Source organism: Agelaius tricolor, unplaced genomic scaffold (assembly GCF_023055355.1).
Source record: "Agelaius tricolor isolate 1412-34295 unplaced genomic scaffold, bAgeTri1.0.p SCAF_5, whole genome shotgun sequence".
Lineage (NCBI taxonomy): Eukaryota > Metazoa > Chordata > Aves > Passeriformes > Icteridae > Agelaius > Agelaius tricolor.
The window spans coordinates 53,241,384-53,268,095 of NW_027269265.1; the positions used below are offsets into that span (position 1 = coordinate 53,241,384).

A 26,712-nucleotide genomic window follows, 5' to 3' on the forward strand; every position below is an offset into this window, starting at 1 on the left:
CACCTTTAAGAATATTAAACAAGGGTGATAAATGTGGGCTAGTTAATCTTAAGTAGGGTCATACCCAGCTGATGATACCTAAAAGTTTTTGTGCATCATTTAATGTTTGGATCTTGGTTGAAAATTTAATCGTTTGTGGTTGTATTGTCTGATGTAACATTTTAACTCCTACGTATTTCCATGGGGGTTGTTGTTGCACCTCTTCAGGTGCATCTTGCAGTGCTTGCATCAATTTTGGCTGAATCTGTAAAAGGCCTTCTTTGCTGCATGATTGACAGAGAGCACTGTAAATACAAATCTGGGATATCATCAAGACATAAAGAAATGGTAAAGTAACAGTCTTTTAAATCAACAATCAAAATGTCCCAAGTAGCAGGTGTCATAGCAGGGGATGGCATTCCAGGCCGTAAAGCACCCATACTTTCCATAACTGTATTAATTTTTCTCAAGTCATGGAATAACTTCCATTTACCTGATTTCTTTTTAATCACAAACACAGGGGTGTTCCATGGACTTGCTGATGGCTCAATATGACCTTGATTTAATTGCTCTTTAACCAACAATTAAAGAGCGTTCAGTTTTTCTTTTTCAACGTGCCAGCGATCAACCCACACAGGTCCTTCAGTGAGTCATTTTAAGGCTAATGTAGGATGCTTTATGCCCTTCAGCACAGTGGCCCCTGTTAAAAATCTGTTCCCAGCCAAACCCCCCATGCTGACAAGACATCCCTTCCCCATAGGTGAGTGGCACAGCAGTAATATAGGGATGGATCGTGGCTGTCTGTTCTTCTGGATTTTCAACTAATACAGGCTTACTACTCAAGTAACTTGGTGTGGTACCTCCAAGGCCAGCAACAGATCCTACAGCTGTGGTGGGCCACGATTGAGGCCATGTGTTAGCAGATATGATCATAACATCTGCTCCAGTATCTATCATCCCACTGACCTTGATGTGGAATGGATTTGCCTGAGGCATTGTAAGAGTACAAACCACGCCTGGTCTTGGATCAGATATGACCTGAGTCCAGTATACTTCAAGTTCCCCCGTCAAGCCAAAGCTTCAGTTTCCTCACAGCTTTGAGTCTGTTTCTGGAACACAAGACTTAAAGGTACAAGTTGAACAATATGACTTTTAGCTGGAACGGATACAGGAGGAGTAGGTGTTGATACCATAGCACATATTTGTCCAGTATAGTCTGTATCTGTGACTCCAGGGTGGACAAAAAAAACCTGTAACATTGCTCTTGATCATCCTAATAATAATGTACTTAATCCTTCCCCAGTAGGCCCATGGGCCTCGAGGGGGTTTTCTATACCTTCAATGAGTCTGTAAGTTATAATGCCAGCGACAGAAACATCCACGTCAGCTGATCCTCTTGTTGTCCCCATGAGCTGGTGGCATAGGCCTGCACTGGAGGACGGGAAGGTGCTCGTGTCTACGAGCATCTCCCTTGAGCACTCTTGTTCCTGTTTCCCCGTCCACTAAGAGGCTGTCCGTTAGCGTGGAATTTAGACTTGCATTGCTTGGCAAAATGACCGTGTTTCCCGCATCGGTAACAGTTTCCCACTACAGGCACAGTTCTCTGTTTCTGGCGTGTCCCCCATGAGTTGTACCTATGGGGACAATTTGCTTTGATGTGGCCTAGTTGCCCACATCCATAGCATTCATACGACCTTAGAGCAGCAGCCAAGGCATCAGCTAACACAGTCATTTTATAAGATACAGTTTCAAGTTCAGCACATGCATCAATCATTTCATCTAAGGATGGATTTCCTCCTGGTAATAGGTCTATAGCTTTCTTGCAGTCTTCATTTGCATTGCTTCGTGCCAATGCCAGTATCAACAGATCTTTTACATCATCATTTGCTATTTGCTTTCCCACTGCATCTTTTAATCGTTCTATAAATTGCACATAAGGCTCTTTGGGGCCCTGCTTAATTTTTACGCAACACTGAGTTGGTGTTACCAATCTCATTTTTCCAACTTGCATCAGAGCCTGCATTCCTAAATCTCTTGCCTGTGCCAATATCAAAGGATTCAGGCGTGCTTGCAACTGAGGGTTATTTATGAGAGGCCATTCCAGAAGCTGAGAGACCCCTGCCCCAAAGCATGGATCTTGCTGCGACACCGCTAAACTACACAGCCCTCGCATTTCCACCTTTTCCTGCCAGGTGGACTCAAACATCAGGTATTCCATCGAGGTACAGAGCAACCGCGCTATTTGCTTGATATCAAAGGGTGTCATTTCAAATTCAGCTAGAAGCTGTAACATCCTTGCTACAACTGGAGACCCCAGTCCATGCTGGGTAGCTAGTTGGCGTAATTGGGAGAGAATTTTAAAGACAACTTGTGTATAGGATGCAGGCCCATTGTTTTGCCCCTCTTGGTCATCCAAGGGCCGCGGGAACATAGGTACAGAAATTTGTTCAGCAACTCCATAATCTCCACTAGCAATTGCCATTAATTTCATATATTGCCAAAAGCTAACCGGATTGTATGCTGAGATAGTAGCCCCAGTCGTCCCACTCACAAGCTCTTGGCCACTCAAGGACAGCCGGGGATTTGGTACAGAAATTCGTTCAGCAAGTTCAAGATCCCCACTAGCAATGGCCTCTAATTTAGCATATTGCCAACATCTAACCCGGTCATATGCTGAAATAGTAGCTGACACTGGTTGCATGGTAGAAACATCCTCCTGAGGGCCAGCAGGGGGGCGACAACCTGGGCCTCTCATGTTAGGATGCCACAAATCTACTACTAGAGGGGATTCCTTGGGCCTCTCAGGCTTTGGCTGTGGACACGATGGGGTGTGGCATCCTGCCACTCTGGGTGCTGGCAGCTCCCTGCTGGAACTCTCAGCACTGAGTGCCGCTCGGCTCCCGGCTCCCGTTTCCATGCCGAGGTTGCGACTGGACCTATCAAGCACTGGAGGGTCCGTCGGCAGAAGTTTATCATCACTCCCGTCATCAGTAGGCAGAGGAGGAGAGAATGGCTTTGTGCTAACTGGGGGTGCAGGACGTGGGGGTGCAGGTGCACACGGCGCGGGCGGAGTTGCAGGGATGGTGGGTGTGGATGACAGCTGCTTCCCTTCTAGTTTTTCACCCGTCCTTTCCACTCGCAAACTCAATGTGGCACCGACTCCCCCAACCACTCCCTCCTGAGCTCCACTACCACTGGGTGTCTTGGCAGGTAGAGCCTGTGGTGCCTCAGCTGCTGTTTTTGCATTTTGCTCAAGTTTCAGCAGTTTCAAGGTATCCAGCACCAGCCTCCAGGTAGTCATAATATTTTTAGCAGTCTTATCGCCTCGGGAGGCTGATTCAAAAATCAATTCACCAGCCCGTTCCCAGATTTTAACATTAAATACAGATTGTATGGGGGCATCTACGCCATGGTTCCTACACCACTGCAATAAAGTATGCAGAGCCTTTTTATCATACTTCATCCCTTGGTGGTCCAACATAAGGGTCCATATATTCACTATAGCTTTTTCTTCTGCTGACACTTTAGCTTTTTCTTTGGTTGACACTTGAGATCCCATCATCCCAGGTGGCTCACCTTCTTAACTTTAAGTCTTGACCTTTGCAGCTCTCCACACCACTTACAGCTCTCCACGCTTCACGGTATGCTCCTGCACCCAAAGGTGTCTCCTGGTTCAGAGGTGCACTCTTGGATTCTGGACTATCTTCCTTCAGTTCACTCTGGGAGAAAGCAGGAGCTGGGACTCTCTGAGCTACCACCCCGTGAAAGGGCGTTGAGGCCAGGTGGGCAGCCCTGTTAAAGTCACATGTGTCCTCTGGGTTGGCACAAAGCCAAAGTCTTGTTCTTGTAGGAGCTGGTCACAATTGCATCCTCACTCAAACGCTCAATTCCATTCAGCTCATCCTGGAAAAAAACAGAAAAGACAGTGAAAGCCTGCAGATTGTAGGACAAATCTTTCTTTTCTATAAAAGCTGAACATTTCTCTTCCCTTTCTTCCACTCCACCACCTTCCAACATGAATAGGACTTTCAGCATTCAGGAATTCTACTTAGCACAGAATCCCAGAATGGCCCGGGTCAGAAGGGACCTTAAAGGCCATCGACTTCCACCCCTCACCATGGCAAGGGACACCTTCCACAAGTGCAGGTTGCTCCAAGCCCCATCCAACCGGGCCTGGAACACTTCCTGGGACAAGGCAGCCACAGCCACAACGTGATATTGCCAGTACAAGCTCATCATCACCCCCTTCAATTACTGCCATGCCAGGCAGCACTTTAGAATCCTCCTTGTTCACACGTGATGCCAGCCCAGCCAAGCTGACTCCGTCTGACAGCAGCACACGCTGCCTTGGTGTCTCCTGGGCAGGAGTCTGCCATGGGCTCAAGTGTTTCCTTACACAGCCTCCTGCTGCTACTGCCGTGCTTTCCTTGGCACTCAGGGAATCCACAGGATTATGAACAGCCAGAGGCTGACGGGCACTTTTCTGATGGGCACCATCTGCTGTGCAACTAAGAAGAAGTTACAGTCAATTGCATATTTATTTGAGCAGCTGCCCATCTCCAATAAATTCCACTCAAGAGCTAAAGTCTAGTGATCATTCCAATCAACCAATTTCTACTCCAGAACCAGCAGCAAGCAACAGATACAGCTCTCCAGAATGAAGCAAGTTCATAGAGCAGCTTAAATAGTTCTAGGTTAAAGAACATAAGACTATTTCCTCATCATGGACTATGACTAATCAAATAAAAAATACCAAGATAAACAAAAGAAAACACACCCCACTCCCCATCCATGCAGCTAACAGTTATTTCAGCTGCTACAGCAAGGGTTTGATGCTCCCATTTGCCTTCCCTCTGAAATCCAGGTCTTGAATAATTCTACCGTAGACAAATTCTGATTTGACAAAGTAGAGGATTCATCAAATATAAAGGAAAATGGAACAGGAGCCCGTTGGGGAAACAGATCTACAACTCTAAAGAAAAACCAAGAGACTCTATCATATCCACAGTCCTTCCAAAACAGCATATCCAACATTACTTAAAATAATTAATAACCACTCTTAAAACTACTGTCCCTAGCAGGTGTCCATTGTACCATGAGGAAATGGATTCAAAGACAGAAAAAAGAAAAAAAAGTACTTATAAGATTTCAACTACATAATCTAAACCTACAGTCCAAGTCTCTGCCTAAGTCCCTTAGAGCTAACTTAGCCTGGTGCTCAGTTCTACCCACTCCTTCCCTCTCCCTGCTATGAAAAGCCACTGCCTTGGTAAGTAACAAATCTTCATCCCAGAGAAATGGCCATGCCAAGAGATTTACCCTGGGATGTGGCAGCACTGACTTCCAGGAGAAAGAAATTGTCTTACACTTTAAACAGGAATGCAGATTTTACACATTTGTCACCTAAACCATGGCACAGCCACGGGCAGAGCCACTCTGCAGTCCACATGCAATCCCTGCTGCTCACCACCTCTCAGCATTCCTTGCTTCCATGCAATTCCAACCTCTGGGAACTGTCTGTACTACCAAACAGTCTTTGCCACTCCTCTCTCAGAAGGAGCCTGTCTGTTCCCTGGCCAGCATCAGCCACAGAAAGGAAGAGCAACCTTGCAAAAGAATGTGCTTTCCTCTGCTCTAACTAAACCACCTCATCTCCTGGGATTTATCAGCATTTCACGGAGCACTGTACAAGCAGCACACTCACCCCTCCACGACCTAAGCAACACTGTTGGCATGGCAACTCTGACAGCTTCTTTCAGAATCAAACTCCAGATATGCTGAGCCCAGAGTTCCCAAGACAGACAAAAAACAGCCACAAATCTGCCTCCATTCGGGGCTCTTGCACAGCAAACAGCATCCTAAGACACGGAGCTCGTGCTTTTGTGTCAACACACTGAGCTAAGCTATTAAACTCATTAGCATATATGAATATGATATAGGCCCCCACATCATGAGCAGCACTCAACACTCCCCATGTCCTTACGCAACCTCTGCTGAAGCCTCTCTCTTCAAGCTGCAGCACTAATTGCTTCCAGGCCGACAGATTTTTAAATTCTCCCAGCTCCAGAGGCTTAAGTACCCGGCAAAACAAGTCCTTCTTTTAGGAAGCAGCTTTGGCAATTCCAGATGCAATCCCCCCACCTCCAACTCAGGACTCACATCATTTGTGGCTGAGCTGACTCGTCCACATAGGGGGTGAAACTGGGCACTGGGTGGGGCACTTCCAAGCCAGAGCTCACAGTGCTGCGAGGACGCTGTGGGAGGAAAGGCAACATCAGCAACACAGGCATTCCTTGCAGTCTCCGCATCCCTCTGCATTCTGCATCTCCCTTTTCCTCATCTTCTGCTCATTTGGGCATTTTCTTACATAGAAAATTCAACTTGATGGAGACTTTTCCAAATCCAATTCCCTTCTGACACAGTCACAGCCCACCAACTGAGCACTGGCACCTAAAAGGCTCCTCCTGCACGTCCTCACCAGCTCCAGTTCCTCGTATTCTGAAGGAATGTTTATATATATTGAGGGAGATTATATATACACATTACCCTGGTCAGGCTGGGTATTCCTTATTTTCCACAGATGCCACAGTTCTCATTTTACAGCCAAGATTGTCCCAATTCTATGATAATATTCACTCCCTGTCCACCAACAGCCTCCAGACTTGGAGTTTGGTTTTTTCTCAGTTTTCCCATCAGAGGCCACTGCAGCACCGCAAAAATCCCTTAACAGTGTTATGAATGAAGTTCTGTATGACTAATTAATAAATAGCAAAATTTAATTTAGCAGCAATTTTAATTGAACTGCAATTTTATATAAATGAATACAATTGTTATAAATAATAAATTATAAAGGCACATCAACAATCAATAAAAACAATTTTACTTTGCGACCAGGATTCGGTCTCTGATAGCCGCAATCAAAGGGGCAGCGTCGAGCCTGGCATCGGCACTGGGTGAACACAGATCCCAACTCGACGGCTTCGGATCCCCTCTGTTCACCAATGCTGCCTGTGAAATACAAAGCTGTGTTTGGTGTCAGGTACATACAGGCAATGTGTGTATTTGTGATTGCCATATGTGTGGAGACCGACAATGGGAAATTTGCAAATTCTAATAATAACTGAGGAAAATAAAGCATGGAAGAAGGCCTTCGAACCTATCTTTTGTTTGCAATTAACCTTGCTTGATTTAGGAGCATTGGAATTAAAGCGTTAAGGATGTTGCTTTTTCCTTAAAGAGTTCTGCAATAATAACCTTTTGAAGTATAATTTTAGAATATTACTTGTACCCTTGAAACTCTAGCTTTGGAATATATATAAAGGAAATATGCTTATTTCACACCTTAAAACAGAGAAAAACAGCTTGAGAAAGGAAGATGAACATCAACTCAAGGATTTATAGTTTCGACCAAGGGAAGCTGGACATCACTGTTATGAGATTTATAGTCTCTGCAATTAAAAGGTGGACCCACATCTGGGTGTTATGAATAAGAAGCTTGACTAGGCCAATATTCAAGCAGCAATCAATTTATTATTTAATATGGTAAAGTATGAGCAATACAGCACTGGGTACAGTGGGGGAAGTTTTCCCTCCAACTGCACACTGATAGTTGAGGTTAAAGGTATTTATAGGGGTACTCATCAGTTTTTTTCAACAGTTTCTATTTCCAATTTTTACTCATCAGCAATTTTTATTCCAAATTATTACATCACAATTCTATACACTATTGTGATCTTAGTTTCTCAGGATGTATCTCAAAAGGAGGATCCCAGATGGTGGCAGTCCAGTTTCTGAAAGAAGAAAGACAAATCCCATCTGGTGGAGTCCAGCTCCCCAGATGTGGGTCCACCTTTTAATTGCAGAGACTATAAATCTCATAACAGTGATGTCCAGCTTCCCTTAGTCGAAACCATAAATCCTTGAGTTGATGTTCATCTTCCTTTCTCAAACTGTTTTTCTCTGCTTCAATAAGGTGTGAGATAAGCATATTTCCTATATATATATTCCAAAGCTATAGTTTCAAGGATACAAGTAACATTCTAAAATTATACTTCAAAAGGTTATTAGTGCAGAGCTTTTTTATGGATTAAATGCAAGCAAAAAGCAACATCCTTAACACCTTAATTCCAATGCTCCTAAATCAACCAGGGTTAATTGCAAACAAAAGATAGGTTCAAAGGCCTTTTTCCATGCTTTATTTTCATCTGTTATTATTAGAATTCGCAACTATCCCATTGTCGATGTCCACAATTTCACATTCGCAAGTACACACGTCACCTGTTTGTACCTGACACGAAACACAGCTTTGCATCTCACATGGGGAGCTGAACTTCACCAGATGGGATTCATCTTTCTTCTTTCGGAAACCGGACCACCACCATCTGGGATACTACTTTTCTGGGATACATCCTGAGAAAAACTAAATCACCATAGTGTAGAGAATTGTGATGTAAAAATTGGGACTAGAAACTGCTGATGAATAAAAATTGGAATAGAAACTGCTGAGAAAGCTGATGAGTACCCCTATAAATACCTGTAACCTCAACTATCAGTGTGCAGTTGGAGGGAAAACTTCCCCCACTGTACCCAGCACTGTATTGCTCATACTTTACCATATTAATTAAAAAATTGATTGCTGCTTGAATATTGGCCTAGTCAAGCTTCTTATTTATAACTGGTCTCTGCCAGGCTAGTTTTATATGGGTTTTTTTTTTTGCCTGAGGCAGATTTTCCTATTCCTCCCGCTTCACATATTTGTGTAGTTTCCTTTTCTCTGTGCTGAACTGGACAGAACAGTTTCTGGGAAGCGATGAATGCTGATTGTCGAGTTAAGGGAGCCTGGTATTGGAATGCACTACTGGTATTTGAATGGACTACTCTATCTTGATCATAGATACTTATTGGGTATTCATAGCTTGGCTGTCTCTGGACTGTCCTGGGAAAGGGCCCATCTCTGCACAGAGCCACGGCTTTTCATTTGCTAATTAGGTTTTTTCTCTTGGCTGCAGTCTGTGATTTCACAATTTGTGAGGCCATCTCTTTCTCAGGCTGCGGCTTCTGGTTTTAAATCTTCAAGAATTTTTCATACAAGCACAACTTATTTCATGAATATTTTACACAGGCACGAATTATTCCATAACATATATCACACAATCAAGTATATTCAGTATAATCAAGCAAATAAATGTGGCTGTGATAAATTAAGTATGATTAAGGTTTGTATTAAGCATAAGCAAAACCGACCGGGGTACAGGGAGGGATTTCTCACCCTGACCCACGTATGAAACAAAAGTCATCCAAACTACACTTCCATACTGTATGCTAATACATATTCATCAGTATTTTTCCATAAAACTCCTCCTATTTTCAATTCTTGAAATCTGTCACTATACTGCACAGCACATGCTCACTTGTTGCTACAGGGTCTGCTGGTTTTTCGTGGTTTTTTCAGAGGCAGGCTCGCCATCTTCCTCGCTGTCCTCTGAATAACCTTGGCAGGTCGCACATGCACACTAAGCTGTGTGTTATGTAAGTAAGCATCATGTTCCAAATAAGCCTTATTATTTTATAGATAAAACCACAACTTGGATTCCTCACCTGCAATCGTCCCAACTTAGCTCTGTTTTGGGATCTTGCTTATCTCAATATTACATTCTGTATCCCTTTTTTCACATGTAACAAAGAACTCTGTTCATGCCAAGGCCGATTCTGTTTTGGGATCTTGCTTATCTCAATATTACATCCTGTATCCTGTTTTCACATGTAACAAAGAACTCTGTTCATGCCAAGGCCGATTCTGTTTTGGGATCTTGCTTATCTCAATCCTACTTTATTACTTTATAACAATTATTTTCTAAAACATTGATATAGTTACAATTTAGTTAGCACCAATCATATCCATTTATCACACACGGTTCTCATTTTACAGCCAAGATTGTCCCAAGTCTATAATATTCATTATCCTGCCCACCAACAGCCTCCAGACTTGGAGTTTGGTATTTTCTCATTTTTTTCATCAGAGGCCATTGCAGCACCACAAAAATTCCTTAGCAGTTTCTGAGGTCTAACAGTGACTGAGAGAGGGGCTCTGCTTGGTGCAAGCAAGAAGCCAATTTATTGTTCCTACAGCTCAGTTTATGTACTCTTACAGCTTTAGGTAGAATTTTCCATTGCCAAAGTGATAACCACAATATTTATGTTTCCTGGTAACATTGCTTAACCACAGACTTTCATGATTTGCTTTAGACAAATGACAACATTGTTTCTGGTTTCTCTTTTACATTTCTGTTTGCTGTTCCCGGGGCTTTGGGCCCACCAGGTGCAAGATGACTGTGTAGTACTTTTTGTTCTACTGCTCAGCTGTCGCCCACAGAAGTCCATTAGTAAAGAGAGAAGAGGTGGAATTTAGTCTGGCAACACACTACTCTCATCTGCCTATTTCATTTCCCTGAGACTCTTCAGACCAAAGTAAGTTATATAGTGGGAATACTCACTCCTCTTTTCCATCATTTCCCAAACTGCTTCAAGAGGCATCTTGAAACCAGCAGTAAGAAAACCCCCTTCTTCCCTGTGCAGGTTTTAAGATGTCAGAGCATTCACCAAAGTTTATTTTTGTACTGCCCTTCAGTGGAGTGGAATTAAACATCCTTGCCTCTTCTGCCAGAAACAGGATATTTTATTTAATTAAATCTAAGAAATTTCATTAAGTGGGGAGCAGAGACTACTCTAAGGGCAGACATTAAAAGAAATATGGAAGCATTCAGAGACCAGAATGAATGTTTTAAACAGCACAAAGAGATAGGTAAAAGAAATTTATATTATAATTCCTCTTCACTCTTCTCAGCTATATTAAGCCTGTGATTTACTGAACTTTCCCATTAAATTATGTTATAAATGGCTAGGTAGTAGTTGGCTCTTGCTACTATTTATATGTTTTCATTATAGAATTGCAACTCCTTGCAAAGAATTATTTTAAGTTTTAAACTGTTTTTAAGTATGGAAAAATTAGTAATAGCTTATGGGCAATGCGAACGGAAAAGCAAGGCTTTCACAAGATGTAAGTGGGCTTGCAAAAGATGTATTTTAAGATATGCTGCTGCAAAACATACATTTAAAATAGCCTAAGTAGAGAAACGGAAACCACAAAAGCACCAAGCTTAAAGTGCCATCACCAGATCATCAGAAGATCCCTGCAGACTGCTGAAGGCTGCAATTATTGAATTGTGCAAATGCAACAGAAACCTCAAGTAAGAAGTGTGGTCAAAGAGCCCAAAACAGATCTACAACAAACACTGAGTAAGTAATGCACCTGCAACACTGTAAAGGACCCAGGGCTGAAGAAGGGGTGTGTACAGGTGCCTGTATCTTTTGCTTTATGTTTTACCCTTTCTAAATAATTTATTAAACTCTTAAAGAGTGGGCTTAGTTTCTCACATTTAACCAAACTGTGTACCATTCGAAAAGAATGTTCCTGGAGTTTCCAAGAATTTTAGCCTGGTTGCATCCCTCCCTCATTCGAGTTTTTCTTACCAAGCTGCACTTATAACAATGTCCATATTGAAAAGATGAAAATACTTTTATTATCTCAATGCCTGAAGTTTTTCGCTTTTATGTATTCTTCATGTATTTGGAGTTCTGTAGACTGTTAAATGCCTCAGTGTAACTTCCAGTACTTCCCCACCTTTCACTCCCACAAGGAACAGGCCCTTATTGACACATTCCTAAAATTTTGTTATCTCTTGCCTGTTACTTCTCCAAGGCCATTTTATTTTGCAATCACTAGCATAATAAAGGTAGTTGAGGAGGGCAGAAGCCAGGGAGGAGATTACCTCAGCAACTGCTTCTCTCACTGGACAACATTGGCCAGATATTCCAATTGCCCAATCCTATCAATTGTAAGGACCGACTTCTGAGCACTGGGCTTTGCCCTATTGTGTACCTGAAGGCTTTCAAGGAAAGCTTTGCTTTTACATTATCATTCTAACATGCTCTGGAAAAGTTTGTGTTCCACACCACGTGACCAGCAGAACAGACACTGGGGACACAAGCATCATAATGTCCCCCTAGGGCATCCAGGCATCAGCCTTGTGACTTTCTATGCTCCTCCTCTATGCTCAGCTACAAAGAACGTGGCAACACTGGGCCTTATCCAAGCACCTAGGAAACAAACCTGATCTCACAGGATTGAGTCCCTTCACACAAGCTCTTCCATCACTTCTCTACAACAGCCTGAACACCTGTAGCACAGCTGTTCCTTTTGATGTCTAGTTTAAGCCATTGCAAGCTACTCTCTGTCATCCTATTGCCAGGATAAATATTCCATTGATACTGCACTTGAATTCTTTTGATCTGCGCTCTTCTCTTTTCCTCACAAGCGCTTCAAAACAAGACTTGCAGAATGCTGCACAGGCCTTCTTTGCACAAGGCAGCCAACAAGTTCTTCCTTCAGGTTCTAGTTTCCAAAATAATTCAACTCTTACCTTTCTGTCTTACAGATTTAACACATGCCTGCCTTCTCTCCCCTTCTCTGGCTCATGTTTTGCCTCTTACATTCCTTTGCTGCCCCCCAAACATTTCAGCAGGCCACCTCTGCCAATTCTTCTGCTTACCAAGAATTTCCTGTTCCTGAGTTTAAAACTCCACACAGTTTTTCAACCTTATTCAAGCAATATCAGCCTGCTAAACTCGAACAGAGTACACATGGCCAGGCACTCTTTAGGACAGCAATCATTCACAAGGGCATGCAGGGACAGGACAAGGGGGAATGGCCTTGAGCCAAAGAAGGGTGGCTTTGGATGAGATATTGGGAAGAAATTCTTCCCTGGGAGGATGCTGAGGCCCTGGCACAGGCTGACACACAGAAGCTGTGGCTGATCCATCCTTGCGAATGCCCAAGGCCAGGTTGCATGGGGCTTGGAGCAACCTGGGCCAGTGCAAGGTGAAACCAGATATCTGTAAGGTTCCCCCTAATCCAAACAATTTCACCATGCTATCATTTAATCTGTATTTGCAAGAGAGACAAACCACAGGCAAGAGGGACCCCTGCTTTGAGGTTTAGAAGTCATCAACTTCCACACACCTTCCTCTCTTTTCCCTGTCCATTTTCAGCCACCTTACTTTATTGGATTTCTAAGGTCCTGCACTCATTTCTTTCTGCAGGCTGGACATCTCCTGTCCCGGCCAGGCAAGCCGCACATTCTCCCTTGTCAGGAGGGAGTGGCTGTCTCCTGGGACACGACCACCTCTCATTTGATCCTCCTTTTAAAAAGAAATGGACACCTGTACAGCTGGGTACTGACCTGAAACCTGGCAGAGACAGCTTTCCTAAGCCCATTCACCCTCAATTTCTGAGCAGCCAAAACACACCGCTTAGATACCCAAATTTTAGGGGGTTTGTAGAGGGACTTGGGAGTTTAATTCCCCCCTAAGGGAAATATATGAAAAAAGCACCCATCTTGACAGTGAAGAACCCCAAGCAGGCAATATTAGCAGCAAAAGCCACTAGATTAAGCCATCTCCCCCTCCCCGGTGATTGCTCCTTTCTCTGGCCCGAGATCCCCCCACTCTCCTCACAGGAGCTGCCGACGGCTGCGCTCCGGCCAGGGGGAGCCTCAGCCAGGCTTAGTCGGGACCCCCTGGTCCTTCACCAGTTCGACGAGCGGCTGCAGCAGGCGGGGACACAGCCGAGCCTCGAGCCCTGCCTGGGGCAGAGTGGCGGGGACTCCCCGCTGGCACCGACGGGAGCCGAGGCTGTTGGTGCCCCGGGACGCATCGCCCCACGCCGGGACCGGGCACCCCGCTCCGGCCGGGCTGCCCCAGCGCCGAGCCGGGACCGGGCAGAAAAATACGTCTCAGAGCGCCACAGCCGCGAGCGCCAAGTACCTCATACCCTAAAAGCCCCTCACGGATCCCACCCAGACACAGCCCCTCCGCCCTACACACCTCACAGCCCCCCAGAGACACCCACAGCAACACACACCTCACAGAACGTCAGCCCCTCACGATCTCCCCGTGCCCCTCAGCCCCGCGCACCCCAACAGCCCTCAGCCCCGCGCCCCTCACGAATCCCGCAGCCGTCAGTCCCGCGAACCTCAGTACTTAGAGCCCCTCAGCCCCACAGGAATGCCTCAGCCCCCTACAACCCCTCAAGCCCTACACACCTCACGGCTCCCCAGGCGCCTCTCAAGGGCACGGCAGCTATCAGTTCCCCGAACTTCACAGCCCCTCAGGGACTCCACTGATACCCGAGGGCCCCTCACCCCCCCATCTCCGACCCTACAGGCGCGCAACCCTCACGGATCCCACAAACCTCAGCCCCGTGTATCTCACAGTCCCTGAGACCGCCTCAGTCCTCCATGGACCCCTCAGCCCTGCATACCTTTAACCTCACAGCACCTCAGCCCTCACCCCCGCACGGAGCCCACAGCTCCTCAGGCCGCCTTAGACCAGAGCGCCACAGACTCCGCCAACCCTTCCTGGATCCGCCTCCCACCCAGCCGGACGTACGATACCAGTTCCCGGCCGCGCAAACCACCAAAGCCAGCACAGCACCTCCCGCCAACAAACTAGCCAAGCATCGCCGCCGGCTTAATATTCAAGCCTCTCCCGCCTCCCCATTGGCCACGCCTCTCGCCCCGCCCCGCCTGACTGGGGACACCGCCCCGCGTCGCTCCAGTGCATCATGGGAAATGGAGTTTTCATCTCACCAGCGCCAGCAGGCGGGGAAAAATAAGTAATTTTAAAATTAATGCGCTCGCAGTTAGTCTCATCTGAAAGGCATACTCCTGTTCCTGCTCGCGTGTGTTCTCGCCCGTTCAATCTGCTAACCGCTGGCACTTGCTGATTCTCCACTGTGAAAAATGCATGTATTTTATGATTGGCTTTTCGCAAATATTAAAATGAATATTATATGTGTCGCGTTAGAAAGTAAAGCTGTATTAATTCTCTTAAGTACTGTGTTAAATATAGTTTTAGGTTATAAAAATTGTTAAAATAGAAACGATTCTATGTAGGATACTTTTTTTTAAAAGAAAGGACTCGCAGTGAGATAGCAGCCACAGGACGCCTAAATCTTTCAGAGAAGAAGAATTTATTGCCCTCTTATCAGAAGAAACGAACTTCTTCCCGCCTCGAAGGCGCTGTTAGGATTCGGAGGAAGAAGCTGACAATGACCAGACAGAATCCTGTGTTTGAATGGAATTTAGGCATCATATATGAAGTGTATGACTATGCAACAGGCTATTGCTTTTAAAGGTTAATCCTCTGTTAACGGGGGTCCTTTTTCGGGCTCATGCTGTCCAGAAAAAGGCACCTGAATGTCCGTAACTCTTTGTATTTATTGTCTCATATTGTCCTAATTCAATTTGTCCAAATTATTATTACTCTAATTGTATTACTATTTTTATAACCATTTTATTACTATTAAACTTTTAAGAATTTTAAAAACAAGTGATTGGCGTTTTTAACATCCACGTCATTTCTCTGTCTTAAATTCATCCCATCATTTTTTCTGAAGCACTCACTTCATGCAACTGGAGATGAGTTCTGCTTTGGTGTCCCAAAAACCCCTCACTTTTTGGGTGAAAAATACACAGTTTGCCGCTCCCAGAAGTGTATGTGTTAATGTGATCCTCAGCCTCATCAAATACCTTCTCTCCAACAGCATTCCAAGAAACAACTTATTAGTCTGATAGGCTGCAGTAATACACAGGAGCCTGGAGTGACTGGAAGCGTCCAAGGCCAGGTTGGACGGGGCTTGGAGCAACCGGGGATAGTGGAAGGTGTCGCTGTTTATGGCAGAGGGTGGAATGGAATGGGCTTCAAGGTCCCTTCCCACCCGGAACATTCCAGGATTTTATGAATGTGTCATCACTGCTTCCAGTGCCTGAGCACGACCGGGGAGTGAGACAAGATTTTTCCTGCGCTCGTTGACAGGGCTGAGGGAAGAACTCAGGAGAAACAACGGGGGCAGAGGGTGAGTGCCGGAAGAGGCCACACAGCCTGTCCTGCAGCACTCCCTCGTGTTCCTGCGGGGAACTGCAACGAGCCGGGACTGCCTGATCGCCCCTCTGAGAGTTGAGATCTTAAAATCCATCATCTGCAGGGTCTCAAGGCTACAGATGTCCTGTTCCCCTCTGCATTCAGGATCTGCAAACGCTGACGTATGAGGCAGCTGCAAAAAGAAGTTGTCATGGACTTGGACAGGAATATCCTGCCAGGAACATAGGTTAGCTGCCTGCTGTTGTTGGAAATGTGATCAATAACAGAGATATTTGTCATAAAGAAAACTGAATGAGCAGAAAGAAGAATTTTTCTCACAACTGCCCTTGACTCACAGACTCTGGAGGCCTTTGTGATGCTTGTGACTAATGAAGCTTTTGTATGCACAGAAGAGGTTGTTGGGGTTGATGGGAGGTTATTTCTGCGTAACATGGGCAAGAAACTCATGAGAGACCCAGGACTGGGGACAGCGGGCGGTGCCGGACGGGGTTCGGTCGAGTTGTCTGGGGCTGTGATGTGAGTGCACGTGTGTGTGTTTGTGAGAACTTCTCTGTGTTGACGGACAGCGACAAACGTCGCTCCCAAGGGGGCGGAGCTGGCCGCAAATCAAATTCGGCAACGCCCAAGAGGGCGGCTCGGGCCGGAGGTGGCGGAACCGCTCGGACCCGGCTGCTGCCAGCACAAAAGATGGCGGGTCTGGGCAGAACTCACGCGATACCACACCTAAGATGGCGGACATCACCGAAAGTTACTTCTTCCAGTACACAAGATGGCGGGTCTGGGCAGAACTCACGTGATACCACACCTAAGATGGCGGACATCACCGGAAGTGACTTCTGCCAGAACACAAGATGGCGGATTTCGGGCGGAACTCACCACACCTAAGATGGCGGCTTAGGCGGATGTTGCCCTTTCCAATATGGCGATGTTTCGCGCACGCGCTCTGAGTAGGGAGAAAATGGCGCCAAGAATGGACCCCGTGCCCAGAAAGACGTCCCGGTGGGGACCGGGCTGTTGGTCTGCGGCGCGGCGGGCGAGCAGGAGGCGGCGGCAGGCAGTGGCGGGGCAGCCTCTGTGCCGGTCGCTGAGGCGAGAAGCCCTCTGAGCGGGCGCGGCGCGAGCCCGGCTCTGAGGGCCCCCCACCGAACCCGAACCCCGGCCTGGCCCCGGTGAGCGGCGAGAGCGGCTGCTGCGTCAGGCCCTCGGGGAGATCGTTCATGGCCTCGGCCCGGGGAAGACATGAAACGAGAAGATGGTCGAGAAAATAACACAAAGAGCTTCTTCTGGACATGGTGGTGTTGGTCAAAGGCTCTGTGTCACCACAAGTCTGTAGAGCCCCTCTGAGGCAGACACCCCCCGAGGCACCTGCTCTAGGCTGTTGTTCTGGGTCAGTGACAGTGTGTCCTGGTAATTGGTGTTGTCGAATGTCATTGCTGCAATATTCCTTCACACAGGGTGCCCTGTGCCAGCACTTACAGCCCCTATGCTCAGGAGTGATTAATTAAGGTCTTTTAGTCCTTGTTATTAATTCAAGTAAATAATTTCTGTAATTTTTAGCAACATACCTGGTCTGCTGCCCTTAATCCTGACAGGGTTGTACAGAGGTTTATCACACCTCTAAAGCAGTTTTTCTCCCCCAAACCCCAGTTATACCCACTGAGATCACACACAGGTGATGCCCTCGAACTCTTGGGTTAATGTTAATTCTTACCAAATTATGAGGTTAAATTCCAGTGGATCTATACCAAAAGATAGGAGCCCTGAAGTACAAACAGCTGTGCTGCAGGACCTGGTGGCAATGCTGTGCCTCTGCCAGGACCTGTTCAGGTGTTCCAATGGACCATCGTGTCCAACTGCTGCTTTTGTACAGCCTTGTCATAGTTTGCCCCTGTATTTGAAACACAGCTATCCAGGCCATAACACCCTTCCTATTGAATGTCAGTCCCCAAACCCAAAAGGAAATGTGTGGTTTCAGACCTTTTGCTGAGTTTCTCAGACTGTCAGTGACAAACCATTATGAGAACCCAGTGAAAGAGGCAGACACGGATTTATTTATAAAACCCAGTGAAAGAGACAGACATGGATTTATAAGTATAACTTAACTATTTTAATAACTCTTGTACAGTGCATGGTTATATCATTGTCTCCTTCGCTCAGTTACATCAATGTACAGTACTTTATAGCAGTGTCTGCAGGCAGTACAAACAGAACAGATGCACAGCTCAGTTGCATGGAAATTTGTAAAAGTGACCTCTGCAGTAAGGTCTGCTGAGATATTTGTTTTGGGAAGTGCTCCTGTGGCTCCCAGCTTTACAGAGCTGTCCTGTACACTCCTGTTAAAATCCCAGATAACTGTAATTCCCTGTGATTTGCTTTCCTCGACACCCCAGCACTAGAAGGTGGGGTATTTCCTAGCTCAACATTTGGTTTTATTTTCATTTTAGAAACTCTTTCACCTCCTGTGCTTGCCATCCTGCTTCCCTTCACCCTCTTCCAGAGCCAGGGCTTCTCAGGAGGATTGTCCTCTTCATCCCTCCCTGACAAGGTGAGTGCCCTTCTCAGATCCCAGCAGGGCTGTGACTAAACCCAGGATCCCCCCCCTGCCTGCACCCTAATTCTGCTGGTGCCAGCAGCGTCCTCTTTCAGATGAAGAAAACAGATTATCCATGGGAGACAGTCAAGAATAAAGCCAAAACTGAGGTGCATTGGTGCTCTCAGATTGAGACACGAGTTCCCCGATGCTGTGTTAAAGCTTTTTCCATTAGATGTGCAAAGACAGACAAATTTGGGCAAAGACTGAGCAGTGCTGAGAGAGAAAAGCCAACTGTCCCTGGGCTGTGGGCAGCTCTGGAGCTGTGTTTGCTTCACTGCTTTGCAATCAGGTTGGTCTGTCAGCTAAACAGAGATAGAAATGCAATGTGCCAAACTTGCTGTGGACAGGAACTACGCTGCTTGCTTGAGTTTTGAAATTCTGAGTAAATTTTGGAAGCATAATCACTAATTCTGCCTCTAGGGAAGAGATTTTCCTCACTCCCTCTTTACAGATTGTTATATATAAATGCACATAACCTTATGAAGGAAAACAGGAAGTCAAGAGCAACATCCTGTGCTAAATTAGATTTTTTTCCTTGTGCCCATTTATTTGGAGTTAAACCTGCCCTTCCCAGTGTGCTTTGGGGTTTCAGCTATTTGGGAATCATTTCAGCTGACTCTCTACAGTGAAAACGTGGAGGTGGGGACGAGTGACCAACACCCTGGCAAGGGCTGTGGGCGCGCCTGGGACGGGAACAAATGGTCAGGGCTTATCTTCTCCTGGTTTGAGGCCGAGTTTGGCAGCCCCACAACATTCCAGGGCAGGATCAGCGGCCCAGGGAAGGGCTGCACAGCTGCCCTGAGCCCAGGCCTGTGCATCAGCAGCAGTGGGCAGGTGGAGCTCACCCATGTCCACATTCAGATCCCTTTGTTTGTCACTCCTGCTCCTTTCTAGGCACTGAGAGCTCATCTCAGAGACAGCACCAACTGGTCTGTGGATTTAAGGAAGCAGCCAGACTTTGGGAATGTGTGTTGCCATTCCAGCCTTGTCCAGTGAGGGGGCACAGGGGGACAGGAGGGGGACAGGGAGTTGTCACCGGGCTGTGCTCATGGGCTGCAGGGGACACCTGCACTGAGGAGGAAATGGAAATGGGGCTGCCTTAGGCTGCCCAGAGGGGTCCTTACTCCCTGCAAGTGTCCAAGGCCAGGCTGGACAGGATTTGAACAACTTGGGCTTGGGAAAGGCGTCCCTGCCCATGATGGCGGTGGGACAGGATGAGCTTTAATGTCCTTTCCTTCAACCCAAAGCACTGCAGGGCTGTTCCTGCAGCCTCATTCCCGTGGTGCAGGCTCCAGGCCCTGAGCTGGCCCCTCCTGAGCTGTGTGCCAGGCCTGCTGTGCCAGCAAGGGCTGGGAGCAGGGATAGCCCTTGGAGAAAAGCTCTGGGGGTCTTTGTTTGAATCCAGCCCTTGTCGTACATCCAGCCCCGAGGGAATCCTGCTCCGATCGCATGCACGGAAAATTTCAGTATAAAATATATAGTTATAAAAAAAATACTTCATGCAAAATTAAAACACCTTTCCCAGTGGGATATGGTCTTATTGTCAACCCTTCCCAACAGTGTTTGAGGAATTGTCGCTCTGATGGCAGCTGGAGCCCAAGGGGAGCTCTGCTGCCTCCGGCCTGGGCCGGGAATCATTGCTTTTGTTCCCTTTTTTTCTGCACTACTTAGGGCTAAGAGCTGAAATAAAGCAGAGAGACTTTAATTAGCAGAATCAATCCTTTCCTGGCGGCGCTTCATGATTTCTTGGAGCTCTGACTCCCCTCTGCTTTTCTGGAATGGAAACAAAACAGGAAGTTTGGAGTTGAACTTCAAGCTGTAGTTAAATTACAGTATTCAGTGAATGCTCTGGGAGTAGAGCTAGTTTCAAAGGGATGGGTGATATCAGTAAAAAGCTGATTAATTAGTGGAAACAGGGGGATCTTGTGGATTTGGGGCCTTTTAGCTTAAAAGGCACTTCAGAATTTTTACGTGTCTTTTATTGCTTGTGTAGGTTTGGTTGCATTTTTTTTCCCCCAGTTGTGTTTCTTAAAATGCCTGTTTAATGAGCTATCTGACACTGCTGGTACAGCCCCCTACTCCAGCAGGAATTATCCAGAAAAATACTCACCTCCAGCTGGTTTTTCTCCACTGTGATCTTGCTGTACACTCTGTTCCCCTCATCACCACACACCTTCTTCAGCTCCTCTCTGTTGAGGGAGAAGAGCTGAGCTCCGGTGAGGATGCCCAGGTGTTCCACGGTCCTGGGGAGACACAAAGTGGGGGGTGATGGTTGTGCTGCAGTGGCCTCGTGCCAGAGGTGAGGAGTGGGAGATGGGAGGCTGGGAGCTGCACTGGGGTCGTATCACAGGGCCCTGGGGCTGTGCCAGGCTGGCAGCTGTGATTCCAATGGCATCTCAGGCCCTGGGTTTAATTTGTGGATTGTTTTTCTCCAAGAAAATGTTTATAAGAAAGAAAAGGAGTGAGTTTGGGCTCTGAACATCCTGGTTCTAGAGCCTGGGTTTAATAGGGTTGAAATCTAATTTACACCACAGGCTCTGTAGGTAAATCCCAGTGACTTGTCCCAGGTGAGATGGTGCCAGCAGCCTCCCCAGCTCCTTCTCCAGGGAAGGACGAGCGTTTCATGTGGCAACAGAGCAAATCTTACTCTTTGCTGAATGACTTGGCCTCTAGCCAGGCTTTGACTTCTTCAGTGCTGGATTCAAAGGTGAGGGGCACAAAAACTTGCTGAGGCTTTTCCACTTTGAAATTCCTGTGGGGAGGCTGAATTTTATTGTTTGTGATCTTCTTTAGCAGCTCATCATTCAGCTCATCCATTTGGTGAATAAGTTCTGCAGAAACAGGTAGGGAATGAAATCAAATCTTCAGTCAAAAATCCCATTAAATGTGTTGGTGGGGAAATTGTAAGGAAAATGGGGGTGTGGCTCAGCAATCTTATTTAAATTCAGGCCAGAAAAGTGGTTCCCCTTTTCCTGAGCCCCTGTGTTGCCATTTATTTTCCTCCCATCACCCTTTGGCTGTTGCCTGATCTAGAAGGACAGATCTGTGAGAATCTACAATTGGAGAGTTGGGATTGAGACCTTTCAGTCCTCTCTGCTACTTATACTCAGTGATTTGCTGATCCCAGAGCTCCAGGTTTTGCTCCACAGCGGAACAGAAGCGTCAGGAAGCCCAAACTGGGAGTGAGGAACACACTCATGATGAGATGAGCTTGAAGGTCCCTGTGATTCTGGGAAAACTCCAGGGACACTTCATCCAGTGTCACTTTCCCCATGAAACTCCTGAGGACTGTGGAGAATAACTGGGTGTTATGAAAGATTCGTGTCCTTGTATTGAGGGGCTTTCCATCGTCCCAAAAGGGCTCCTGCTTCCAAGAGTGGACAGGGTGGGATAAGGGGTGAGGAGAGTGGGGCCCCTGGTCCCTCTCCTGCTCTGTGACCCCCACAACATGTCCAGGGTGAAGGAGGGATCTCCTGTTTGGCTGGGAATTCTGTGGAACCACATAAAGGAACCAGCCAGGCAGGCACTACATGTGTGGCAGGATATGAGCAAAAGGAAAGGAAAGAAAGGGATTGACCTGAGGTCTTCCTTAGACACATTTAAATGCTTTGGAAGAAAAAGGCCTTGGGAGGAGGAGGAGGAGGAAGGTCAAGCTGGAGGAAGGAGGAATGGGGTGATCACTTATTGCCCTGCTTGTCCCGGGCAGCCCGAGAGCCTGGGAGGTTCACAAGCTCCAGGGCTGCTCTCTTGGCTCTTCTCCTACCTGCAGTGGCCTCCAGACCTGGTGCTGTTCTATTTCTGATCACTGAAGGGTGCAGGGGAGCCCTTTGGGTAGGTCTGGTGACCAGAGCACCCAACCCCAGGGGACCCCAGCGTGGGACACAGGGTGGGACACACACGTACGTTCTTTGGCGTCCTGTGTAGAGTTGCGTGATAACATCTCACTGCCCCACTTATCCCCAGCGTAGCTGGCAGGCAGCTTGTGAGTTGGACTGGATGGGCCATAGCCTCTGGGGCTCAGGTCTCCTTTGTACCTCTGGTTAGACTGCTTAGAAAGGGGGGGACAAAAAAAAAAAGTAAGACTTTTTTCCTGCCATTTTTCATTTTCATTTAAGAGACAAACTGCCATGTTGTCCTTGTGCTGATGTGGGGCTGGTGAGACCTCAGGTGGAGCAGCATGGAAGAAGTTAATTTCTGGGAATGAAGAACCCAAAGCAAAGTCTGAAGTTTGCATGAGGGAATCCTAGACATGCCAAACATGTACAATCCCATTGGAAGGCAAAGCCTAAATGCTCCATAGCTGGGATGTGAAGCATGACCATTGCCAAGGGCCTGGAGCAGACTGGGAAGTTTTTTGACATTTTGATTAAACTATCCAGAAGCTTGCTGGGCCCTCTTTGGCTTTGTCCAAACTCTGCAATACCAAAATTGGGAAGCAATTCCATGCTTTCCTAGGGTGTTCAGAACACTCCAGCTCCACATTTCTGGAGTGCGAGTTTCAGTATTCACTTAATTCTCACTTAAATGGCATTTCCATCTGCCTCCACTGGAGTGATGTATTCCTGCTGCTGAACTGAACTGGGTGAGGGAAGTGTCCATCTTTAATTTAATCCCCAGCAAAAAGCTTGACATGGAAAAATTTGGAAGACAGGAGGCTGCTGCACAAATGGGAAGGATAGGCCTTATTTGGGAAGGTGATGATGGCAAAATGGGAGTTTTATCATAGGAGATTCAGGAATCTCCTGACTTTTTCTACTTCTGAGGGTTCATCCTGACTTGTGCATAGTATCCTAAGAAATCCAGGGAGGTCTAATGACAAGATTATTCCCAGAGGCAGATTGTGCCCTGCAGCTGGTGCCAGTCAGGTACCACCTGACTACAGACCTGTTCAAGCTCTTCCAGTGTCACCACATCCAGGATATTGTATGGAACGTAACCAGCCTGCCCACTCCGGTTGAGCAACTTCCACCATTGCTTATTATCTTCCAACACCTGAGAGAGGGACAAAAATGAATCTGCTAGTGGGAACATGGGATTTCAGGCATATAGAACCAGGATACAGTGGGGATGGACCACCCAGAAGGTGAAGTTGCCAGGAGGACATCACTGAGGCCAGGAGCTCTGATTAGATCTGCTGCTCTCAGATGTAACCCAGGATTGAAACTTTTCCTGGAAGGCATCAGAATTTATCATAAGGGTGAAGAGGAGAGCACTTCCAGGTGCTGAAGAACTCATACTTGCTATGTAATGTCCCTGTTTCTCCAGATCTTTTTTTTCCAATGACTGAGTTTCTGTTGCCTTTTTGTGTTAAAATAAATAAATAAATTTTTTTTAAGCTACATTTTGCACAGAAACCTTTTCCCCAGGTCACGGATCAGTGTTAGCCCAAGTAATGTCCCACATTCTCCAGCTGCAGGAAGAGAAAGGTTATGAAAAAGATATTTTTCAGAGAAAACAATTCCTCATGGAGGGGGAAGTGGTAATAAGGAGCACAGACCCAGCAGGGGATGAGCAGAGCAGGACAGGGAGTTGTTGTCCTCCCTCCTCACCGTGGTTCGGATGGGACCGATGTGTTTGAGCTGAGGAGGTGACACAGCCCAGCACAGGCAGCCTGTGCCAGCTTGGATTGGAGCAAAGCTCTGGGTCACTGCTCACACACCACCAGGGGAAATGGGATTGGTGCTGGCTGCTATCCTGAGCTCTCTGCTGCCCCTGGGAAGGGGAGGGGACACACCTTTCCCAGGAGTGCTCACGTACCTCCAGGATTTCATCCTTCAGCACCGAGAGCTCATTGGCGTTTCGCGCAGTGAAATCGTAGCGGATTTTGGCAAATCTCCTGGGCACAGCCACTCCCTGGGCCTCAAAATTCCTGCAGGAGAGAAAAACTGGAGTTTTAGTGGAGGCCCATCCAATTACAAGGCCAAGAAAATTGAAATTGGAGAAGAGAAATTATCCTTTCCCTGTTCCACACTGTATCTCTACCACCTGATGTTCCTACCAGGACCAGTGATAGGGTAAAAATGAGAAAAAAAATTATTATTTTGCTGATATAAGTGGATTTAAGGTCTTTTGCTGTGGATTTAAATTCTTGTAGTAAAGCTTATAAATCTTTTATACTAGAACAGAAAACCATGGAAAACAGTCTGGCTTGAGGGGTTTTTTCCCAGACTAGAGCTGATGACAGAAAAATGGATGGTCAGCTGAAACCTTGACTTAAATCCCTGCAAAGTGTTCTGTCAAGTCACGACAGAGGATTCATGTGGAAGTTTGGAAGAGTTTGGTGACACTCAGAGATGTGACAATTTTCAAGGTGTGAGCTCACGTAAACAAGGAAGTAGATGGAGCCTCTAAACTCTGAACTAAAAGTACTTTGATGAAGGTTTTGTATCAAGGAATAACTGGTGATGGAAAATGAGCATTGAAGCTGTTGAAAGGTGGAAGAGCCATCTTTCCCTTGGGAAAAAGCCTGAGGCAAAAGAGTGGCCTGGTTGGTTCTGGGTTTGGAAGTGAACTTTCCAAGACTTCTGAAGAAAGGGGAGGGGTTTTTCTCCATTTTCTAGAATTCTTCTCATTAAGAAGAGTTGTCTGAACCCAGCACCCTGTCAGTTGCCTGGGGGAGAGGTGGGCAGGACTGAAATATATTCTTTTATTCAGCCTCTAATCAGTGGGGTTGCCTTTGGTTGTGTCTAAAGCCAAGGGGTAGCTGCTGTCTCCAGTGAAACAAAGCTCCTTCTTCAGCTGAAATGTTTTCCAGCAGCACTGGGAGCTTGGGCCGCTCTTCCCTGGCCCTGTGTTTCCAACAGGGCAAGGTTTGTGTGCGCCCTTCCCTTAGGGCAGATTCCCCCTGTAGGCAGCTTCTGTCTGTGCAGCCTGTGGTGGCTTTGGGATGAGTGGAGAGATCCTCAAGGGTGTCTAGAGGAGGCCAGGAAGGGCCAGGAAGTGCTCCAAGGGCTGGAGCATTACACAGACATGCTGGAAGAACTGGGAATGTTCAACCTGGAGAAGAGAAGGTTCCAGGGAACACTTAGAGCCCTTTCAAGTGCCTAAGGAGACTCCAAGAGAGCTGGAGAGGGACTTTGGGGAAGAGGCTGGAGTGACAGGACAAGGGGGAATGGCTTCCCACTGCCAAAGGGTGGGTTTAGATGCATATTGGGAAGAAATTCTTCCCTCTGAGGGTGAGGAGGCCCTGGCACAGGTTGCCCAGAAAAGATGGCTGCCCCATCCTAGGAAGTGGTCAAGGCTAGGTTGGACAGAGCTTGGAGCAACCTGAGATAGCAGAAGGTGTCCCTGGCCCTGGCAGGGGGTTGGAACTGGGTAATCTTTAAGGTCCCGTCCCACCCAATCCATTCTGTAATTCCATGATTCCAACGTTTCTACACATGTGGAGAGCCAAAGCACAGTGCAGCACCTTTGGCACTGATCCTGAAAGTCACTTTGGTGGGCTGATGTTGGGAAACAAAACCTATGGATGGACTGATGAAGTCAGCCAATATTTTTGTCTCCTGTGGTGGAAAACGCCTGGGATTCCTTTCCTTGCAGAGCTGCAGGGGGTTAAACAGCAGACAATGCTCATAGGAATAATCCCTCAGCTGATCTTTATCTTCTCTTGGAGGTTATTAATAGTGGTAGGGAGTTGTCTGCAGGATCCCAAACTTCCCAGTGTCACCATATGTGTCTATGAGGTTCCAAGGTAGGAAGGTCACCATGTGTGTCCATGAGGTTCCAAGGTAGGAGCTGAAGCTCCAGGGGTGCAGATCCATTACCTATTTCCATGTGGAGTGACATTCTGTTTGAAGGCATCCCCAGGCTGTGTCTGCTCAGCCGTCTGGCCACGCTTGAGTGAGGAGTTCCGGTAAGGATATCCATTGGCTGAGGAGAGCTGGAAAGGCAGACATGGAGTCAGTGTTACCAGGAAAGAGGAAAGCTGATCAGAGAAAAGGAGAGGCATATAGTGGCAGATGAGTCATGGCCTGGCAGCTTTTGGTCAAGATGTTCTTCAGGGAAGCCTGTGTCCCTGGAGCTCAGTGACATTGTAGGTCCTGTTGCCTTGAGTTGGGAGAGGCTGATTATTGCTGCCCTCTTCCAGCCTCACAATTTGCTTTCCATATTTAACGCTCTGGTTGTTGGAGCGACCAGATCCA

General features: G+C 46.8%; 2 protein-coding genes across 11 annotated transcripts in view; both read right to left on the reverse strand.

The window, feature by feature from the left end:
• BUB1B (BUB1 mitotic checkpoint serine/threonine kinase B) overlaps positions 1 to 14,538 on the reverse strand; it is a 45,491-nt gene extending 30,953 nt beyond the window's left edge. For 2 of the 9 annotated variants that reach the window (XM_071428080.1, XM_071428076.1), the window contains exons 1-2: positions 6,863 to 13,897; positions 6,139 to 6,233 (exon numbers count right to left, since the gene is read on the reverse strand). In XM_071428080.1, coding sequence (XP_071284181.1) covers positions 6,139 to 6,233; positions 6,863 to 7,117 — 350 coding nt within the window. In that variant the 5' untranslated portion in view covers positions 7,118 to 13,897. The other 7 variants (XM_071428082.1, XM_071428081.1, XM_071428078.1 and 4 more) reach the window with 7 other exon arrangements.
• Positions 14,539 to 20,217: 5,679 nt separating this feature from the next.
• EPS8L2 (EPS8 signaling adaptor L2) overlaps positions 20,218 to 26,712 on the reverse strand; it is a 48,186-nt gene continuing 41,691 nt past the window's right edge. Inside the window, exons 15-21 of one of the 2 annotated variants that reach the window (XM_071428089.1) lie at positions 26,335 to 26,450; positions 24,329 to 24,440; positions 23,456 to 23,563; positions 22,475 to 22,619; positions 21,219 to 21,402; positions 20,682 to 20,814; positions 20,218 to 20,344 (exon numbers count right to left, since the gene is read on the reverse strand). In XM_071428089.1, coding sequence (XP_071284190.1) covers positions 20,273 to 20,344; positions 20,682 to 20,814; positions 21,219 to 21,402; positions 22,475 to 22,619; positions 23,456 to 23,563; positions 24,329 to 24,440; positions 26,335 to 26,450 — 870 coding nt within the window. In that variant the 3' untranslated portion in view covers positions 20,218 to 20,272. The remainder of the gene's footprint in view (positions 20,345 to 20,681; positions 20,815 to 21,218; positions 21,403 to 22,474; positions 22,620 to 23,455; positions 23,564 to 24,328; positions 24,441 to 26,334; positions 26,451 to 26,712) is intronic. The other variant, XM_071428090.1, reaches the window with a different exon arrangement.